Source organism: Chrysochloris asiatica, unplaced genomic scaffold (assembly GCF_000296735.1).
Source record: "Chrysochloris asiatica unplaced genomic scaffold, ChrAsi1.0 scaffold00020, whole genome shotgun sequence".
Classification (NCBI taxonomy): domain Eukaryota; kingdom Metazoa; phylum Chordata; class Mammalia; order Afrosoricida; family Chrysochloridae; genus Chrysochloris; species Chrysochloris asiatica.
Window position 1 is genome coordinate 13,894,499 of NW_006408538.1, and position 20,202 is coordinate 13,914,700.

Genomic DNA, 20,202 nt, shown 5'->3' on the forward strand with positions numbered 1-20,202 from the left:
CAAAAGGTCAGTTTGAGTCGAAAGGTTGGCAGGCCAGCGACTGCTCCGAAGCTCTATACAGGGTCGCTATGAGTCAGAACCGCCTCGACGGCACTTAACATTTTCAAAGTGTTGTGATATATATATGAGATCCTGATCGTCAAGTCTATCACATAGAAGGGCTTCAAGGAATGTTAGCTCCTTTCCCCTTGCCCTCATTTGCCTTCCTCTGAGAGGACAGCAACAGAGAAAGTTGCCCACAACCCTGTTTAAAGTGCTTTTCGGTCAGTTCCCTTAGACATGGGGCCTGCCCTCACTGTACCATCTCAAATATCCCAGGCTGGTATGGCCAGCGGCACGTGGGGGCATCCACGATCCTCTGGGGACAAACCATGGTGGGCCACCCGCCCATTCCTCAGCTGAAGGCGGCCAGGCCTGGAGGCTCCAGCCCCCGGCCCTGACTCAGAGGGCAGGCCCGAGTGGCTGGCCTGCACCTCCACCAGGACGCGCCTGCACAGGAGCCCGCTGGGCCGCTCCGAGTAAGCCTCCTCGTGGTTCCCCGACTGCAGAGCGCAGAGCTGGCTGCGGAAGGCGGCCTGGAAGCCGCGGCGGAAGTTCTCGTTGAAGTAGCCGTAGATGATGGGGTTGGCGCTGCTGTTGAAGAAGGCCAGCCAGTGCGCAAAGGGGAAGGCATAGACGGTGACCAGGTGCAGCTGTGTTTCGCTGAGCTGCCCGTAGTCGATGAGGAGCAGCAGGGCCCACAGCGGCAGCCAGGAGAGCGTGAAGAACAGCGCCACCATGACCAGCATGGGCACCACCCGGGCCTTGCGCCTGGACGCCCGCCCGCCCTCCGCGGCTGCCTCCTCGCCGCCCCGCGCGGGGCCCGCGGCCTTGAAGAGCTTGCGGGCAATACGGGCATACATGACCACGATGAGGGCGAGGGGTGCCAGGTAGATGTGCGAGAAGAGCACAGTGGTGTAGAGCCTGCGCATGCCCTTGTCGGGCCACGCCTCCCAGCAAGAGTACAGAGGGTAAGAGCGGTGGTGGGTGTCCACCATAAAGTGGCGCTCCTCGCGCGTGACCGTCAGCGTGACGGCCGAGGGGCACATGATGAGCAGGGCCAGGGCCCAGATGACCACGATGGTGACCAGCGCCTTCCGCAGAGTCAACTTCTCGCGGAAAGGGTGCACGATGCAGCGAAACCTGCAGCCAGAGAGGAAGGAGACACAGGTGACCGGGGACCTGGCCACAAGGCTGACTTTACATTCATCATCACACCTATTCATCATGGGGCTCACGGATGCGTCAGAGAACAGCTCAGGCATTAATTAGTTTGCAAGCAAATTGGTTTCTCACCTGGGAGGGAATCAGCTCCTTAGTTGGAGTAGACAAAAAACAAGGGCACAAACAGGATGTAGGAGACGAGGGAAGGGGAGACTGCAAACGGGAGGAGAGTGAAGCCTGCCTGTACAATTTGGGGGGGGGGGTACACTGATTAGCTGGCAGCTCAGAGCATTCTGTCTTTGAGTAATCCAATTAGGTGTATCAAAGAAAACACAGTTAGCAGTTTATGGGTCCTCCTGAAAACCTTGGGCATGCAACCTATGGTGATAGGTTGCCTCTTGGCCATGTTAGTCAAGGCCCTTCCATTAGCACCCCCAATTAGGACATCTCTGCCCCATTTCCTCATTAGAATATCCGAGAAGGGATTACTGTTGTTGTTAAGTGGTGTCAAGTCAGTTCCAATCCATAAAGACTCTGGATAGGGTTTCCAGGCAGCAGCGGTTAAGCTTAAACTACCGACCTTGCAGTTGGAACGACTTTGCAGTCCGGGGCACTAACCCACAGCACCACACCAGGATTCCAATAATTACTACCACACCTTTATTTTACAGATAGGTCCCTGGGCTGTGCAAAAGATTTGTGCTGGGCTAGTATGGTGCTGTGGGATAAGCAACTGCAAGATTGGCAGTTCAAACCCATCAGCTGCTCCTTGAAGACTCTATATAGGGTCTCTGCGTTGGAACAGATTTGATGGCATTTAACAACAACAACAACAACAACAAACTAAACAAAGGTTCTAATACACCCAGCAGCAATATGGAAGACAGGTATGGCAATCTGCCTCTGTAAGTTTGCTGTTGTTGTTAGCATCCTTTGAGTCAGCACCCAACCTTTGGCAACCCCATGTACTGTGTAACAACAAAACACTGCCTGATCCTATGCCATTCCCATCATCATTATCTAACTATTGTGATACATAAGGGTTTCGTTAGCTGATTAAAAAAAAATAATTGCCAGGACTTTCTTCCTAGGCTGTCTTAGTCTGGACGCTCAGCTGTAATCTTTCAGTATCATAACAACACAAAAACCAAATCTGAGATGTATGGAGGGGATTGTAACCATGGCAATGAAACGATATATGACAGGATGAATGTAAAGCTCATATTCTCCCATGTAAACTATCACATAATTCACAATAAAAAATTAAAAAAAAAGAGCCAGAGAAGGGAAAAAGACCAATTATCTTCAAAGGAGCATCAGTAAAACTAAAATTTCAAAGAAAACAGTGTCGATCAGAGACGATGACAAATATATTTGAAGTACTGAAAGAGGATAACTGTTTGTAAATTTATACCAAGTGAATAGTATTCTTTGGAAAGCAAGAAATAAAATCTTTTCAGGCTCATAAAATAAAATAATAAAACCCCCAACTCTGACAGCGTAATAGCCACTGCCTCATGGCCACACAGGAGGTACACTGGTCCGGAATCAAACCACATGGAAGACAAGAATTTTGCCACTGGATTACCAATGCCTCATTCCAGATTACAAGGAGCTCTTGTAGTGTAGTGGTTACGAATCGGGCTGTGAACCACAAGGTCAGCAGTTCGAAACTACCAGCTGTTCCGTGGGAAAAAGATGAGGCTTTCTGATCTCGTAAAGATTTAGAGCCTCACATAACAACAACAACAATAGCAACATTCCAGATTACAGCCATTGAGAAGCTTATGGAGTACAGTTTTACCCTGCACAGGATTGTCATTCGTTGGCATTGGCTTGCTGATAAGGGGCTTCTTTTATTTTACTGACAAACTGGAACTCAGAGGTGTTCAGCACCTAGCTTAAAAGGTCACACAGCTAGAAAGTTAGCAAGAAGCAGCCTTGAATCCAGACCTGTCTTGCTATAAAATCAGTAGCTGTGAACCCTGGTTATACATCAGAATCCCCTAATGCATTTTCAAAATTATCTGTGCCCAATTTTCATGGACAAAGCTTCCAATCTAATTAGCCTGGAAAGCAGTTTTGAGCATTGTTTTGTTTACTTTTAAGCTCCTTGGTGATTTAGTGTGCAGCCGGAGTTGAGAACTGCTGATGGAGGAAAAAGGATGAAGAGGAAACTTCATCCTTACAGTGTGATTGATTAAAAGGCAATTGTTCAAAGGAGAAGAGCGTTGGGTGGTTCCCTACCCAGAGAAGCAGTGACACCAGAGATGGAGGCAGAGATGATGTCCTGGAGAGATGGAGCAGCTGGGGACTTTAGACCCAGAGAGGGAGAGGGGCTGTGTGCTGATGACCGAGGTGGGAGGAGGGACAGGCTTGGAGGGTGTTGATGTGGTTGGTTGATGATGCATGGAGGGGACTGTAACCATGGCAATTAAACAATATATGATAGGATGAATGTGAAACTAATGTTCTCCCATGTAAACTATCACATAATATACAATAAAACATTAAAAAAAAAAAAAAAGGCAATTGTTCAACTGCAAACCCTGAAAGTGGGTGCCATGTCTTATCATCCCAGTATTCCCAGGGTTTGTTAATAAATGTGTGAATGAGTGACTAGAACTCAAGTTACTTATGATCCTTCTGAGCCTCAGTTTCCTCATCTGTAAAGTGGGGCCAACAACATTACCTACTCTACAGGGTTGCTGTGGAGATTTAAGTGAGAATACACTTAACATGCTTCTTGACGAGCGTTTGATAGTGAGGAAAAGGAAGGGCTCATACGTCCTAGAATGTGTTCTCCTATCCATCGATGCCAAAATGAGGACCTTAGGACTGTCCAAGCAAGCTGTTTAATCAAGAGAAACCTGGCCCAGAGAGGGGCAAGGACTGAAAACATGGTTAAGGACAGAGCGTGAAGGAGCCCTGGTAGCGTAGTGGATTACGAGCTGGGCTGTTAACCACAGGTCAGCAGTTCAAACCTACCAGCTAGCTCCTTGGGAGAAAGATGAGGCTGTCTACTCCCATAAAGACTTACAGCCTCAGAAACCCTATGCAGGATCACTATGAGTAAGAACCGCCTTCACAGCACGCCACCATCACCGTTCAGGACAGCCTGCGCTGGCCAATATGTGCACAGCTGACTCCAACACAGTGATCTTTCTACTTCATCAAATTGAGTCTTGCTTCATTTATGTGTTCTACCTGCCCACCCTCTCCCCTGTTGGACAGGACCTTTTGCCTCTCTCAGGGTCTGACTCAAGGTTTGCTAGTTCAGCCTGCATGATTTTAACCTGCTGGCTTCATAGCATTCACACACTTTAACAGAATTCTTAAAGCTTGTAATACTGACTCTAAGTGCAATAACAGCTAATAGGCAAAGGAAAATAATACAGCCTGGACAGTTCAGGAAGGCTTCCTAAAGGACATGCAACATGAAGGATACTGGGAGAGGACCACACTCATATAAAAACTCCACAATGATAATGAAACAATATCAGCAAGAGAACGGGCATCCCCCAACCAATGAGCAACTTCGCAGCCTTGAAGAGACCAGAGTCTAGCTCCATCACCCCAGCTGCCTACTTGATGGGGTTACAAAAGATCAGATTGATGCGGGGAGAGATGGAGAGGCTGACCACACTAGAGTCTAGAAAGTGAGGAGCTATTCAAGAAAAAAGGACCAATAGGATGGCGGGGTAGTAAGAAAGAAAACAGCTGACATTTGTACTCTCTACCTGGTGCTTTGCATACAGAAGCTCACTGGGTCCTCCTAAGCATGCTGTAGTGTGCATCCATTTTATAGATAAGAAATCCAGACTCAAAGTAGTTAAGTCACGGCCCCAAAGTCACAGCTAGGCAAATGGTGGAGTAGGTTTGAAGACGAAGTACAAACCCACCTCCTCTACACTCTGGGAGAAAGCAACGAAATGTACTGGTTCAGTGCGGTGCTGTTTGCAAAGTCTCTTTAGTTCCTGGACCTTACCTTTGGCCATATTTGCAGACGAATACTTACCAGAGAATCTTATAGAGCCAGAAGTGGGTGGAGCTGGGGAGCGAGACCTGGATTACCAGGGACCAGCAAGGAGGCTGTGTGGTACAGCAGAGAAAAACCCTTCCTCCCAGTCAGCCAGGCTGACTCAGCCTGCTGGCCCTTCAGGAAACGAGGATGGCCCTCAAGTTCCTCACAGGCCCTAAGACTCCCTATTAAGCCTCCTCTGCAAATTCTCGGTCTTCTGGAAGAAGGTGGTGGTATCCCCTGCACCTCCCCACACCTACAAAGGAAGCTGCCTGCCACACTTTCCTTTTAGGGCTCAGGATTCAGCCCCCACCTATTGTACGAGCAGCCCCAGCTCTCCAGCCAGTCCAGTAGAGGGGATGGCAGTTGCTGCCCACTCAGCCCGGATAGCCAGCAGGAAACCTCTCACCTTTCCACAGCAATGGCCACCAGGGTGAAAACAGAGGCAGACACGGACATGCCCTGCACCAAGCCGCTCATCTTGCACGTGGCGTTGTCAAAGGGCCATCCTGCAATGACAGAGCCACCACAAAGTGAGAGATGGACCACACAAAAAAAGCCAGAGTATTCCAGGCCACCTAAGCCAGGTCCCACCTGAGGCTTCAGTCTTTCTACCATGTCCTTGTAGGTGGTCATCCAGCCTCCGTTTGTATACCTCCAGGAATGGGGGACTCACCACATCCTTAGCAGTCCAGATCACCATGGATATTTCCAACTATTAGAGCAACCTTCTTTACATTGATCAGATTGTGTCTCCTGATGATTTCTTTCCACGAGCCTTAGCTCCACCCAGCCCTGGCCAGCTCGCTGCTCCAATAGACTGTCCCTGGTTCGAAGTCAACCCCCAAACCAAACCCACGGCTGTCTGAGTGGATTCTGTCTCAGGAACACCTTACAGGATAGAGTAGAACTGCCCCAGAAGGCTCCCAGGCTGTACATGTTTACAGAGGGACGTTGGCATGTCTTTCTCCCACAGAACAGCTGGTGGTCTTTTGGTTAGCAGCTAAACAGTTAACCACTGCTCCACCATAATTCCCTGGTTCTAGGCCAGTGTTTTTCATATTTGGCCACATGTTAGAATCATCAGGGGAGTTCTGAAGTGAGCTCCAGGCCTCAGCTGTACCAATTACAGTCAGACTCTCTGGGAGTAGGACCCAGATATAAATATGTTTGAAAGCTACCAAGTGGCAGCCAAAGTTGAGAATTAATAGGGCAAACCAATCCTGACTGCCAGGTGGGGAGACGTCTGAGCAGCTTCAGTTCCTCTTCATACCTGGCGTACTTCTGCTGACCTCTGACCTTCTGCATTGTCATGAGACCTGGCACAGGGCGGTTCATTCATTTAGCACCTCTTTGACTCTGTGGATTCATGGTGAGAGTCAGGTTTGGGTTCTGGGAGTTTAAATGTCCACCTCATTGAACATAGCAGACTGGTCTGTTTTGGGAAACTGGGTATGTACAAACTCTCAAACCCAACAATTCCTTTTCTAGGTTCATATTCCTTTACCATTTCCCTAAAGTTGATAAAGCGGTTGACTGTAATGTTATTTGCAATAATGGAAAGCCATTTCTCTTGAGAGTTGGAGACGGGGAGCCCTGATTTATAGCATTTGCCAGTTTTGGTGGCCAGTTTGCATGGTCAGTTTCAAACTACCAATATAATGTCAATGAGCACAAAGTTGGGAAGATATACACACAATCTGCCCTCATAAACGCGTTCAAGTCAACCCTAACTCACCACTGGATGGAGGCTTGCTGAGTATCCATTTCAAGGAGAATGGAGGATAAAATATGGTAGACACGCATCACAGAGTATTAGCAGCAGTTAGGAGAAGTAGGTCAGATCCACATGGCACTGTGAATCAAATGCTTAGCAACAAAACTAAGAACCAGAAAGAGGTCTTTATCACAAAACCATTTCCTTTGACAATATACCCACAGGAATAGTCCTAACAATCCTGACACAGAAACTACAGGGGTTAGGGAGGTGTGTGTACGCAGCCCTGCCAGACATTAAAACCTAGCTATAAAACTTCTATAAGGAGTTCTGGTAGCGTAGTGGTTACGAATCGGGCTGCTAACCTCAGGGTCAGCAGTTCGAAACTACCAGCTGTCCCACGGGAGAAAGATGAAGCTTTCTGCTTCCGTAAAGATTTATAGGCTCGGAAACCTTGTACAGGGTTGCTATGAGTTGGAATTGACTCCACGGCACATAACAACAACAACAAAAAATAAAACTTCTATAATTAAGACAGCATGGTACTGGCACAGGAGTAGAAGAATTGACCAGCAAATAAGATAACCTAACAACAGATTCAAGTACAATAGAAATTAAGTATGTGATAAAAGTGGTGTCCAAATCACTATGGCAAAACCTGACTTCTTAATAAAAGGTTCTTGGTCAATTAGGTAACCATACAGAAAAAGGTAAAATTATACCCATAATGGGCTATACCATACTGAGGAGTCCTGGGGTGGCGCTGTGGGCGAATGCATCAGACTGCAAAGTCATTTGAACTGCAACATCAGTGGTTCAAGCTCACCAGTCGCTATGGGTCAGAATCGACTTGACAGCACTTTACAACAACGTCAACCTACCATACTGAAGATGGAATATAAATTCCATATGTAAACTCCAGGTATATTAGGATTCTTTGTTGTTGTTGGTAAGTGAGTTGGTTCTGACTTAAAGCAACCCTGTATAGGATTTCTAAGGAGCTGCTGGTGAGTTTGAACCACTGACCTTATGGTTTAAACCAAGCTTACAGTTGAGTTCTTATCTTACATTGCCAGACCAGCACTCCATTAGGGGAAAAAGAAAAAAGAAAGCTATGCAAGCAACAGACAAAAGCATGGATAAATTTTTCTTTAACCGAAGTGTAGAAAAAGACGTATGTTCCAAAATCCAGAGCAAAAAAAACAAAACAAAACAAAACATAAATTTGATTATATAAATTTTAATGGCAAAACCATTTATAAACATGGTAAAAAGACAATTGAGAACTAGGGAGAAAATGTGTGTAACATAGATCACAGATCAAGTGCTAGTCTCTTCAATTATTAAAAACTCTTAAAAATCAAAGGACAAGTCATCTTTGAAGTTGAACTCAATCTCTGGTGGCTGTTTTACTCATTCTTTTTTCATCTGGAGTTGGTGTTGATATTTATTTGTTATCTTACTCATTGTCTAATAAATGCATTTAGGAGCTAGAAAAAAATTTTTGAGGGACAAAGGAATAAAAAGCTAGTAGAAGGATGGAGAAAAAACGAACAATTCACAAAACATTTTCAAATGGTCCTTAATCAGATGAAAAAGTGTTCCAAACTCATTCATAATTAGAAAAATAAAGCATTTCAGCAATACTAAGATATTGTTGTAATGTTTTATTTTTCTAATTATGAATGAAGTTGGGACACTTTTATATCTGATGATGAATCATTTTAAAATATTTTGCAAATACTAAGATACTATTAAGGAGCTCTGGTAGCATAATGGTTACGAATTGGGCTGCAAACCTTAAGGTCAGCAGTTTGAAACTACCAGCTGTTCCGAAGGAGAAAGATGAGGCTTTCTGCTCCCGTAAAGATTTACAGCCTCGGAAGCCCTGTACAGGATCGCTATGAGTCAGAACCAACTCCACGGCACATAACAACAACAACAACAAAAGATACTATTGGATCCTTCTGTGGCACTGTAGGATCAGCTCTGTACTGTGACCCACAAGGTCAGGAGTTCAAATCCACCAGCTGCACCTTGGAAACCCTATACAGGGTCACTATGAGTCTAAACTGAATTGATGGTACTTAACAACAAGAAGATACTATTGGAGTTCTGGTGTGGCGCGGCAGGACAATGCACTGGACCACAAGGTCAGTTTGAATTGCAAGGTCAGAGGTTCAAACTCATCACTGTTACTTGGAAACCTTATACAGGGTCGCTATGAGTCAGAACTGACTCGATGGCACTTAACAACAACAAGATAATATTTATCATTTACCTTATTACTAGAAATGAAAAGCATGACACTTACTCTATTAACAAAGCACTCTCAGACATGGCTGGTTGCAGTTCAAACTCATCAGCTCTTCTGTAGGGGATTTTGGCAATATCACAACAATGTATAATACGCTTGCCTGTAGATCTAGCAATCTCATTCTGGTAATCTACCCTGCAAATACATCTCTAACTTCATGAACTATACATGCACTAGGTTATTCATTGTTGTTGTTGTTGTTAAGTGTGGTGAGTAGCTTCCGATTCATAGGGTCCTCCTATTCATTGTGGTACTGTGAAAATGAAAAAATAATGGAAACATCCTAAATGTCCAGCTAAATGAGTGCTTGAATCAACCACTGAGATATCCACACAATGAGGAACGATGCAGCTGCAAAAAAAACCCATAGGAAGGTCTCTATTAACTGATATTCAGTCATTCTCAGGATATATTGCTATGTGCAAAAATTATCTCCGTATATTACCCTTCATGTCAGAAAGATGAGGATATAAGAAAATGTACTCATTTGTTCATAGATACAAAGGAAATACAGGTAGAATAAAACAGACACTAACAATATCGGCTGCCTATTTGTTGGTGGGGAGAGAGTGTTGGGTAAGAACAGATGGAAATAATGGAACGATGGAGGCATTTGTTAGTAGAGATGATAGGGAAATATTTACAGCTGACTTTTTAGAGTTGTGGAAATGTTCCACATGCTCCAAAAAATAAATGACTAAAATCTAACCGGGGTGCTGGCGTAACCCAATGTGGTTCCCTTATTACTAAGATTGAATAAATAAGTATATGTGTAGTGAATGAAGAGAACTAGATTTCCCACTGACAGAGAAAGTAGTTACAAATAGAGAAAAGGGGAAGCTACAATATATCCAGTGATATCACATTGAAATCAGAGTTAATATACATATAAGTGAGTGTTGTTGTTGTTATATGCCATTGAGTCAGTTCTGACTCACAGTGATCATATGGGTTTCCAAGGAGTGGTTGATGGGTTTGAGTCACTAACCTTTTGGTTGTTTTTTGTTTTGTTAAGTGCCATCGAGTCGGTTCTGACCCATAGTTATGGGTCGGAACCTTTTGGTTAGCAGTCCCATGTTTATCCTATATTGCCACATCAGGAGTCCCTATAGGTGGGTATATACAGAATTAAGTAAAGCTGTATATGTGTTAGTATACATATATTTCCTAGTTCTGTCCCTTGAGAGAGCCTAGAAGCTAAGTCATCCCATTAGCAATGAACATATCTAGTGCCCACGTCTCGGTTTCTAACAACATTCTCCAGTTAAAGGAACCAAGGCTTTCTAGAGAAATGATTGATTCTAGGCTGAAATGAGGAAAGCGCAGGAGGAGCCTGGAACATTATGCGGTGCCGGGAGTACGGCAATGCCATAAAGCAAGGAAGTGCTAAAAAAAAGTAAGGAAATGCTAAAACAAAACAAAAAACAACAAAATCATGGCAGCATATCAAAAGGACACAGGAGTTAGCTTAAAAGAGCTTCCAATAGCCAAAAAGATCAATTTAAGCAACAGAATAAATAATGAGAGCATTGGTTTATAACCCACAGAATATAATTCCAATTAATAAATGCTGAAGGAATGGTATAAATAGAAAAGCATCATGAGGAAACACCACAGTAGTTTTTGTTGGAGGCATAAACCATTGTTGTTAAGTGCCATTGAGTTGGTTCGTGACTCTACATAGGGTTTCCAATGAGGAGCTAGTGAGCTTGAGCCACCAATCTTGAGTTTCAAACCAACCTTGCAGTCCAATGAATTAACCTACAGTGCCACACCAGGACTCCATTAATGGCTGCTAAAATTCATGGGCAAAGTATGCTGAGAAAGAGGATTTTTGCATAGTTTCAAAGTCTCTCCCTAACCCACTGAGAGTAATCCTATAGGATAGAGACAAACTGCTCCTAGGGTTCTGAAACTAATCCACTATAGGTGCAGACAGCCTCATTGTTTCCCCTTGGAACAGCTGGTGGGTTTGAACTGCATACCTTATGGAGAGCAGCCTACTGCTTAACTTACTGTATCAACATGGCTCCCTAAGGATCTCCATGGTAGTGGTGGTTCTGGCTCATAGCAACCATGGATAGGGTTTCCAGGGCTGTAAATCTTTACGGGAGCAGAAAGCCTCTTGTTTCACCCATAGAGCAGCTAGTCGATTTGAACTGCTGACCCTGTGGTTGGTTGCCCAGTGTGTAACCCACTATGCCATCAAAGCTTCTTACATATCTCCATTGTTGTTAAGAGTTGGTTTTGACTTACAGTGACCTGTAGTGTTTCCAAGGTTTTAAATCTTTTTTCTGGAGCAGAGAGCCTCATCTTTCTCCTACAGAGCAGCTGGTGGGTTTGACACCAGTCTTGGGGTATCTCTGTAGAAGGTGCTTATTAATTATTAAGGGAAAGATCTGCCTGGCAGATACCATCTTAGCCAAGTGACCAAAGTCAACATCATCCTGAATACATACAGACATCATGTGTCTTCTCAGCAGTCTTTCTGTAATACTCTCACTACAAATGCATAAACCTAACTGGTAACCCTAAATTGTGGACTATTCTACAGAATGATTGCACAGTACTCTTCAAGTCATAAAAGACAAAGGAAGACCAAGGGCCTGTCACATTGGAGGAAACTTAGGAAACAACTGAATACACTGAGATCCTATCTTAGATCCTGGACTAGACATTCATGGGGACATTAGGAAAATCTAATTAAGTTGTGCAGATTAGTTAGTGGCATTGCATCGCATTAATGTCTGATTTCAACAATTGTAGTCTGGTTATTTAAGATAATGGCGTTAGAGGAAGGAAGGTGGGTGAAGAATATACAGGAACACTCCGTACTGGTTTTGCAGCTTTCCTGGAAGTCTGAAAGTATCTCAAAATAAAAAGTGAAACAGAAAACAAAAACCCCCATTCAGTCAAAAGTGAAACAGAAAACAAAAACTCATCAGATTCACAAGGCTACATACTGTGTGATTCCATTTATCTGATATTCTTGCAACTGTAAAACTATAAGGATTACTGTAAAGCATGAACTGGCTGACTTAAAGCTTTGTGCTTAGTTTCAGAATGTGGGAGCTGTGTGGTGTGTGTGTGTGTGTGTGTGTGTGTGTGTGTGTGTAGAATCTCCACTGAATAATTTTCCTCTTTTCCAGATGGGTCTGGTGAAAGAGGCGGGGGGTGATGCTGATTGGATTGTATGATGCAATTATGAGTAATTGTTAGCAAAAATAGTTGTGATTGTCAAAAATGTAATTGCATAAGATATGTAACTCTTTTAGTTCATTTTCCATTTCAGGAATAAACGATCCCAAGACCATCATAAAGGAAAAGCATGAGATCCCTACGTAGAAAATCAGCAACAGCAGAGACGGTGGCAGAGGTGGTGGCATGGAGAGACAGAGCAGCTGCGAGCTCTAGGCCCAGGGACTGAGTAAGGCTGTGAGCCTGCGGGCAGTAGGCTCATTTGCAGAATGTGCCCACTGGACATTTAAATGAATATACATTTTTTTGTTTTGTAAAAAAACAAACAAACATAGGAACAGAAAACAAATCAGTGGTGCCAGAGGGGGCTGCGGGTAGAAAGACGGATTGATGACAAAGGGACAGCAGGGGACTTTCTTGGGTGATGAAATTGTCCTATATCTAGATTTTGTTGGCATTTACATGACGGTATATGTCTGTCAAATCTTGTGGAGCTAAATACTAAAAATGGTGACTTTTATTGCATTATACCTTGTTATTAAGTTGTTGTTATTATGTGCCGTGGAGTCAGTTCCGACTCATAGTGACCCTGTTCAGGGTTTCCGAGGCTGTAAATCTTTACAGGAACAGAAAGCCTCATCTTTCTCCTGCGGAACAGCTGGTAGTTTCGAACTGCTGACTTTGCAGTTCACAGCCCAATTCATAACCCCTACGCTGCCAGAGCTCCTTGTTGTTAAGTGCTGTCTAATTGGTTCTGACTCATAGTGACCATGTATAGGGTTTCCAAGGAGGATCTGGTGGGTTTGAACCACCAATCTTGAAGCCAGCAGTCCAGTACTTCCATTATAGCACCACAAGAGGAGTCCAAATTATATCTTGTTGTTGTTGTTAAGTGCCGTCGAGTCGGTTCCGACCCATAGCGACCCTGTACAGGGTTTCCGAGGGTGTAAATCCTTATCTTAGAAAATTTAAATGTCAAATATGCACACACTATGCACATTTTATAAACAATGCATACAACACAAAAGAACACATTAAACATAAGAGATGGCTGCCCATGAGTCAGGGAAGGGGAATTTGAGTGTGAAAGGAGGCGAGGTGAAGATGAATAAATACACAAAATAAGCAAGGGACTTGGCCATAGATAGAAGCCATACAGTGCCATGAATTGTGGACATGAATAATTCAGCCTTCTGCACCTCAGTTCAAAAAAAGAAAAAAGAAAAGGTCTATGAGGCTTTGTTTTCTTGCAAAAGATTCTAAAAGAACCAGCCTAAATATCCATTAAAGAGTGACTGGTTTATTGCTGGTACATCCATACAATGGAATTCTACGCAGCGGTGAAAAGAACGGAAAGTTCTTGTATTTATTGCCATAGAAATCCCCATGATATAATTTTAAGTGGGAGAAAGTGAAGATGTAGAACTGACTGTTTGGAAGGTTGTTGTTGTTGTTGTTAAGTGCCTCCTTCGAGTCGGTTCCGACCCATAGCGACCCTGTTGGAAGGTAGCCTCTCCTTTATTTGTGTGTTACCTGCATAGAATATTTCTCGAAAGAGACACTAGAAACTTGCAGCATTGGTTGCCTCCGAGGAGAGGAGCTGGGAGGTGAAACATCAGGGGAAAAAGGAAGATTTTTTCCCTTTTTTTGGTAACTTTTGACTCTTGAACCGTGTGAAAGGTCTTTCTGTTAGAATAATTATAAAAATTTAGACATGTGGAAAGGACTGGGAACTAGAGACCTTGGGTATCCCTGCTGACTGGTGTGTGCGTGTGTGTTTGAGTGTGTGTGTGTGTGTATAAGTCTGCATGACCTCTGTATGTATGTGTGCATGTTTATATGCATGTATGTCTGCAGGTGTGTGTCTGTTCATGTATATGTGTCTAAGCAGGGGATCGTGTGTGCATGTGTGTGTTTTGGGGAGGAGAAGGATGCAGTTTATATTTGTTGTTGTTGTTTGTTAAGTGCCTTGGAGTCGGTTCCGACCCACAGCGACCAGCAGCCCTGAAAGAAGTTGGGATTCAGCAATGAGAAAAAACCCTATTAAGCAGAGTCAGTATAGCCAAGGACACGCTGACTCTATGCTGGGTCCAAGTACCTAGAGAAACACAGGCCACAGCAACTCCGGCCCTAAGACAGGTAGATGGGGCTGCCCACCCAGATAACAAACCGGGTTCCCCTTGTTTCATCAAAGAGAGGAGCAGCAGCAGGCCAGCGTTCTCCTATATGGTCCCTATTGCTCATAGCGAGACAAATCCGGCATGGAAAATGTAAACATTAATTGAACTAGCAAGAAATGAGAATAAAACACCCAAACTCTTTCCTTCCTAGTAAAGCTCATAATCAGACAGGAAGTATCCAGACCTTGCACCCCGAGATGCTGGGAGCTCTGAGCTCAGAGCCTGCAGGCTTGGGCCTCTAGGGGTCTCCATCGCTCTGGAAACCAGTGCCTCCCACCCAGCAGCCCTGATTCTAAAGCATGAAAGGGAAGTCTCAGGGAAGAGAAGAGAGTGGTGTGGGATGGTTCTGACCCTTCTAGGACACGCGGGCAGGCATTCAGAGTCCAAGTGTTCTCATTCTGCTTGAATCCCCATTACTAAATCCTGTTAGTGGCTGCTCAGTCTCTACTTGGACAGAGAGCTACAGGGAAGGACACTCTTTTGTTGAACGGCTCAATAGTGGATTTTGAAGTCCTTGTCTGGAGGAAACCTGCCTCCCTCCCTCTCCTTGACACTGGTTCTAGTTCTGCCCATAGAAACTACATGGGAAGGGACAACCCCTGGGTGTGGTGGTTAGGAACCCAGACATGAGAATGTGGACGGTGGTACTTATTAACTATGGATGAGTCCCTAAGTCAACATCAACATCAACTTCCTCATCCATAAAATGGGGATAGTAATCAAATCTACTTCACTGCATTATGTTGTTGTTATATGTGCCGTGGAGTTGGTTCTGACTCAGTGACCCTGTACAGGGTTTCTGAGGTTGTAAATCTTTATGGGAGCAGAAAGCCTCATCTTTCTCCCACGGAACAGTTGGTAATTTTGAACTGCTGTCCCTGAGGTTTGCAGCCCGATTCGTAACCACTACACATATAGTGAGGATTAATTGAGATAATAGCACAATGGCTCTGCACAAAGGAAATTATTCATTCACAGAACCTGTTATTTCTAGTCTCATCCCTCTTCCCAAGACTGTCCTGAGAGCTGGAGACAATAGCATCTTGGCCAAGAGATTTCAGTCTCCCAAGTTCCCATCTCAGGCCTTGTGTGAGGGAGCAGGGAGGTAGCCCTGTCTGTCATTCACCCCCCACACTCACCAGTGATGAGGTTGTCCACGAGGGTAGTAGGCATGCAGAAGATGCCCACCAGCAGGTCGCTGACAGCCAGGTTGAGGATGAACATGTTGGTGACGGTGCGCATGTGCCGGTTCTTGAGCACAATGAAGCAGACCAGGGCATTGCCCCCGAGGCAGAGGAGGAAGATGAGCACATAGGCCACAATGAACATGGCCGCCACTGGCAAGGAGTGCTGGTAGAAGGGGGAGAAAGTGAGGTTTGTGGCTGGGGTGGCCTCGCCGCTGCTTCCATTTTGACTTCCAGGCCAGCTGCTGTTGGGAGGTTGAGAGAGCTTCCCTAGGACCGAAAAAGCAATGGGTCAGGATGCCAGACAAAGAGGAGATGACTGGTGCTCCACCACTAATAAGACCCTTTCATGTACCAAACCCGGATCATGCCCTAACACCCTGGTCATGTGCCCAACTCCAGTTGCAAAATTTTCACCGCTGACCTCTTGTCTTAATTCTCTAGTGCAGCTATAACAGAAATCCCACAGACAGAAGAAATCTATTCTCTCATAATTTAAGAGGTTAGAAGTCCAAATTGAGGGCACCAGCTCTAGGTGAAGGCTTTCTCTCGTTGTTAACTTTGGGATAAAGTCCATCTCCTTTCAATATCCGTGGGCCCAGTGTACTTTGGAGATCTCCACGTGTCTTAGCATCAATGTCCCCCTGAGGCCTAGGAGGTTCTCAAATCAGGGACCCCAAGCCCAAAGTATGCACTCTGGTTCCAGTTCTTCTTTCTTGGTGGTATGGGGGTCCCTCCATCTCTGCTTGATTCTCTTTTTATCTCTTGAAATATAAAAGGTGATGCAGGACATCCCCTAACATCAGATCAGGGCCAACATGCATCCCCTAACATGCATCCCACCCTAGTTCCCTCATAACGAATGGCTAATCATATCAGATCACACCATAGGGAATGTGAATCATGGCCCATCCAAGTTGATACCTATTTGGGGGGGACACAATTCAATTTATGATACCACTCAGGCCATGATGTCATACCTCTCACCCCATCTTGTCTATTCCCCAAAGTGATTTAGTCACAGTTTGTTTTGCTGCCCCCATCTAACCTTCATCACTTTTCAGTCCTGCTCTGTGCCCCACAGAAGGCCCACATGATCTGAGGTCTCTTGTCCTCTGGTGCCTGCCTGGGTTTAGTCAATGCAAGGCAGTGAAGGAGAGTGAAGGGTGGAAGAAGAGAGAGGTGAGGGTATTTGCTTCCTGACTTACTCCTTGTTTGGCCTGGGTTTTGCCAATGACTGGTTTTCTCCATGTCCATATCTCCTGTTGGGTTGTCTCCCTTTCATGGTAGTTCCTGCCATTCCACCATAACACTCTTCTCTGTCCTCACCTCAATAAGCCTACAGGTGGTAAAGCTTCCTGTGGTTGCTATACTATTTCTTGCTGGTTCCTAATAGAAAAGTTTAATAGAAGAACTTTCTTCTATTAAACTCTCTTCAGTCAGACTCCTTCTGATTATGCCACCTGCTTTCTTCTGAGACCCTGACTATTCTGTCGCTCAAAATCTTTGGCATCCTCCCCACGGTCTCCTCCATAGAACTTCAGCTGGAAATAGCAAGAAGGCAGTAGAAACTGGAAAATGAAAGGGTAATCTGAGTCAGGGCTAAGGAGCAGACCCAACAAATGAAACCCATTGTCAATGCATGGATTCCAACTCACAGCCATCTGATGAGACTGAGTGGAACTGCCCTATAGAGGTTCCAAGGCTGTAAATCGTTACGGAAACCCACTACCACATCTTCCTCCAGAAGGAGCAGAAGTACACATGCAACTCACCCGAAGAATAACCAAGTGCAAGATGACCACCTATCCGTAACCTCCTCGTGTCCTGGTGATCAGGAGCCCTGGGGGTGTACTGGGTTACTCTTGGGGCTGCTAACTGCAAGGTCAGCACTTTGAATCTACCAGCCGTCCTGTAGGAGAAAGATAAGGCTTTCCGCTCCTGTGACGATTTACAGCCTGGGAAACCCTATGCAGGGTCGCTTTGAGTTAGAACCACCGTGGCCATCATCCTGGAGATCAGTTGCTTGATTTACATTGTGTTTTACAAAGCCTTTCCACACATATCCATCACCATCTGTCAGTTCATCATGCTGCGGTGGCTTGCATGTTGTTATAGTACTGGAAACTATGCCACCGGTATCTCAAATACCAGGTGGTTCACTCAGGGTGGGCAGATTCCAGACTAGAAAAAAAGGCCTGATAATCCACTTTCAAAAATTAGTCAATGAAAACCTTACAAAACACAAATGAATACTGTCCGGTAAGGTGCTAGAAGAGAGCTTGAAGACACTCCAAATACACAGTGTCTATAACAATGGACTGGAACATACCAGCGATCCTGAAGATGGGGCAGGACTAGGCAATGTTTCAGTCTGTTGTCCCTCAGGTTATACTTCAGGTTACTATGAGTCAGCGCTGACTTGGTGGCGACTGACAACAACAACAACAACAACAACACTCATACCTATTATATCATTTACCAACCCCCCAGTCACCCCACGAGGCAACTCCCATTTGAATCAGGAGAACTGGAATCAGAGAGGTTCAGTGACTTGCTCAAGGCCACACAGCGAGTATGCAGCAGAGTTGGCTCTCTCTGTGAGCAGGTCGAGGTGTTTCTGAGTCAGCCCCAGGCTGTGGTGTGTGTTTCTCAAGCCATGTTTGGAACAGAGCGGCTCAGTGTCCAACCTCAGCTCTTCTGGGATGTCATTAGATGTGGTGACTCACCATGTTGTCTCGTAAACTCTGCTCATACTGTCCTCTGGGACAGAATGTGGACCGTTCCGGGGGATGAAGTGTCTCTGGGGAGTCTTCTGTTGTATCCAGAGCTTAGCCACTGGTCTGCAGGCCTGCCGGAGACTGGGGACCTGGAGCCTAGACAGACCCTATGGGGATCTGGCACTGTGAGGGCTGTAGGGACCAGCAGGTACAGCAGCCAGGCTCTTCGGTCGGAGAGGAGTACCAGCCAGTAGAGGTGAAGAAGGAAGCCCAGGACATCCAGACATTGGAAGAAGAGGAAAGAACATCCCCTTGCTTAGGAACCCCCCCCCCCCCCAGGGCTTCAAATTGCATTTGAATTGAAGTACTTATTAATGAAGATCAAAGACTTCAGTACGGGTTGCGCCCCAATGTAAAGAAAACAAAAATCCTCACCACTGGAGCAATAAATAACATTATGATAAATGGAGAAAAGATGGAAGTTGTCAAAGATTTCACTTTACTTGGATCCAACTCTGCTGCATACTCGCTGTGTGGCCTTGAGCAAGTCACTGAACCTCTCTGATTCCAGTTCTCCTGATTCAAATGGGAGTTGGATCGTCGATCAACACTGCTGGAAGCAGCAGTCAACAAAATGACGTATTGCATTAGGAACATCTGCTGCAAAAGACCTCTTTAAAGTGTTAAAGAGCAAAGATTTGTGGACTAAGGTGTGGCTGACCCAAGCTATGGTATTTTCCATTGCCTTATTTGCATGTGAAAGCTGGACAATGAAAAAGAAAAACTGGAGAAAAATTGATGCATTTGAATTATAGGTTAGAGAAGAATATTGGAAGTACATTGTCATAGACTGCCTGAGGATGAACAAATCTCTTTTGGAAGAAGTAGGATTGATTACTCCTTAGAAGCAACCATGGAAGGACCAGTCTTTGAAGAAGGACATCATGTTTGGTCACGTGGAGGGTCAGTGTCAAAGAGGAAGACACCCAGTGAGATGGATCGACACAGTGGCAGCAATAATGGGCTCAAACATAACAACAGTTACGTTCATTGACAACCTGTGAGGATGGCACAGGACTGGGCAGTGTTTCATTGTGCTGTGCATAGCGTTGCTATGAGCCCAGGACAGACTCACAGCACTAACAGCAACAGATTCTAGGCAGCACGTAAGCACCAGTCTCCATCCCTAGCCCAGCCTCCAGCACTCTACAACAATACTTTCTCCAAGGGGAAAACCGCCTTCCTCTTCCTGGCACCTCACTTGGGCTGGAGGCATGCAGGCCACCTGGGCTCCATTCCAGCAACCAGAGAGACCTCATTAACACCTGGACTTGTCTTTTCTGGGATCTGCCCTTGTGAATATATCCTGTGACCATTTCATCCTTTAAACACAATGAAGTCATTCTCCTGCTCAGGGAGCTTGAGGAAGTCTCAGAGGGGAATCATGGTTGTCTCCAGGGCTCAGATATCAAACCCTGGACCACAGGAAGTCCAGAGCTTGAAAGTGGAGATGCAGTGGTTTACAGAGTGTGGTCCAAGACTAGCAGCATCTGCAACACCTTGGAACTTGCTAGAAAATGGAAATGCTCAGGCCTCGCCCCTCATCTACAGAATCAGAAATCTTGGGGGTGGGGTCCAGTAATCTGTTTTTTTTTTTTTTTT

The 20,202-nt window shown here is 45.1% G+C and overlaps 1 protein-coding gene across 1 annotated transcript in view; it reads right to left on the reverse strand.

Moving 5' to 3' along the window:
• Positions 1-305: 305 nt before the first annotated feature.
• Positions 306-20,202, reverse strand: part of NPFFR1 (neuropeptide FF receptor 1) — a 47,031-nt gene continuing 27,134 nt past the window's right edge. Inside the window, exons 3-5 of the mRNA XM_006837463.1 lie at positions 15,776-16,090; positions 5,634-5,733; positions 306-1,182 (exon numbers count right to left, since the gene is read on the reverse strand). Coding sequence (XP_006837526.1) covers positions 306-1,182; positions 5,634-5,733; positions 15,776-16,090 — 1,292 coding nt within the window. The remainder of the gene's footprint in view (positions 1,183-5,633; positions 5,734-15,775; positions 16,091-20,202) is intronic.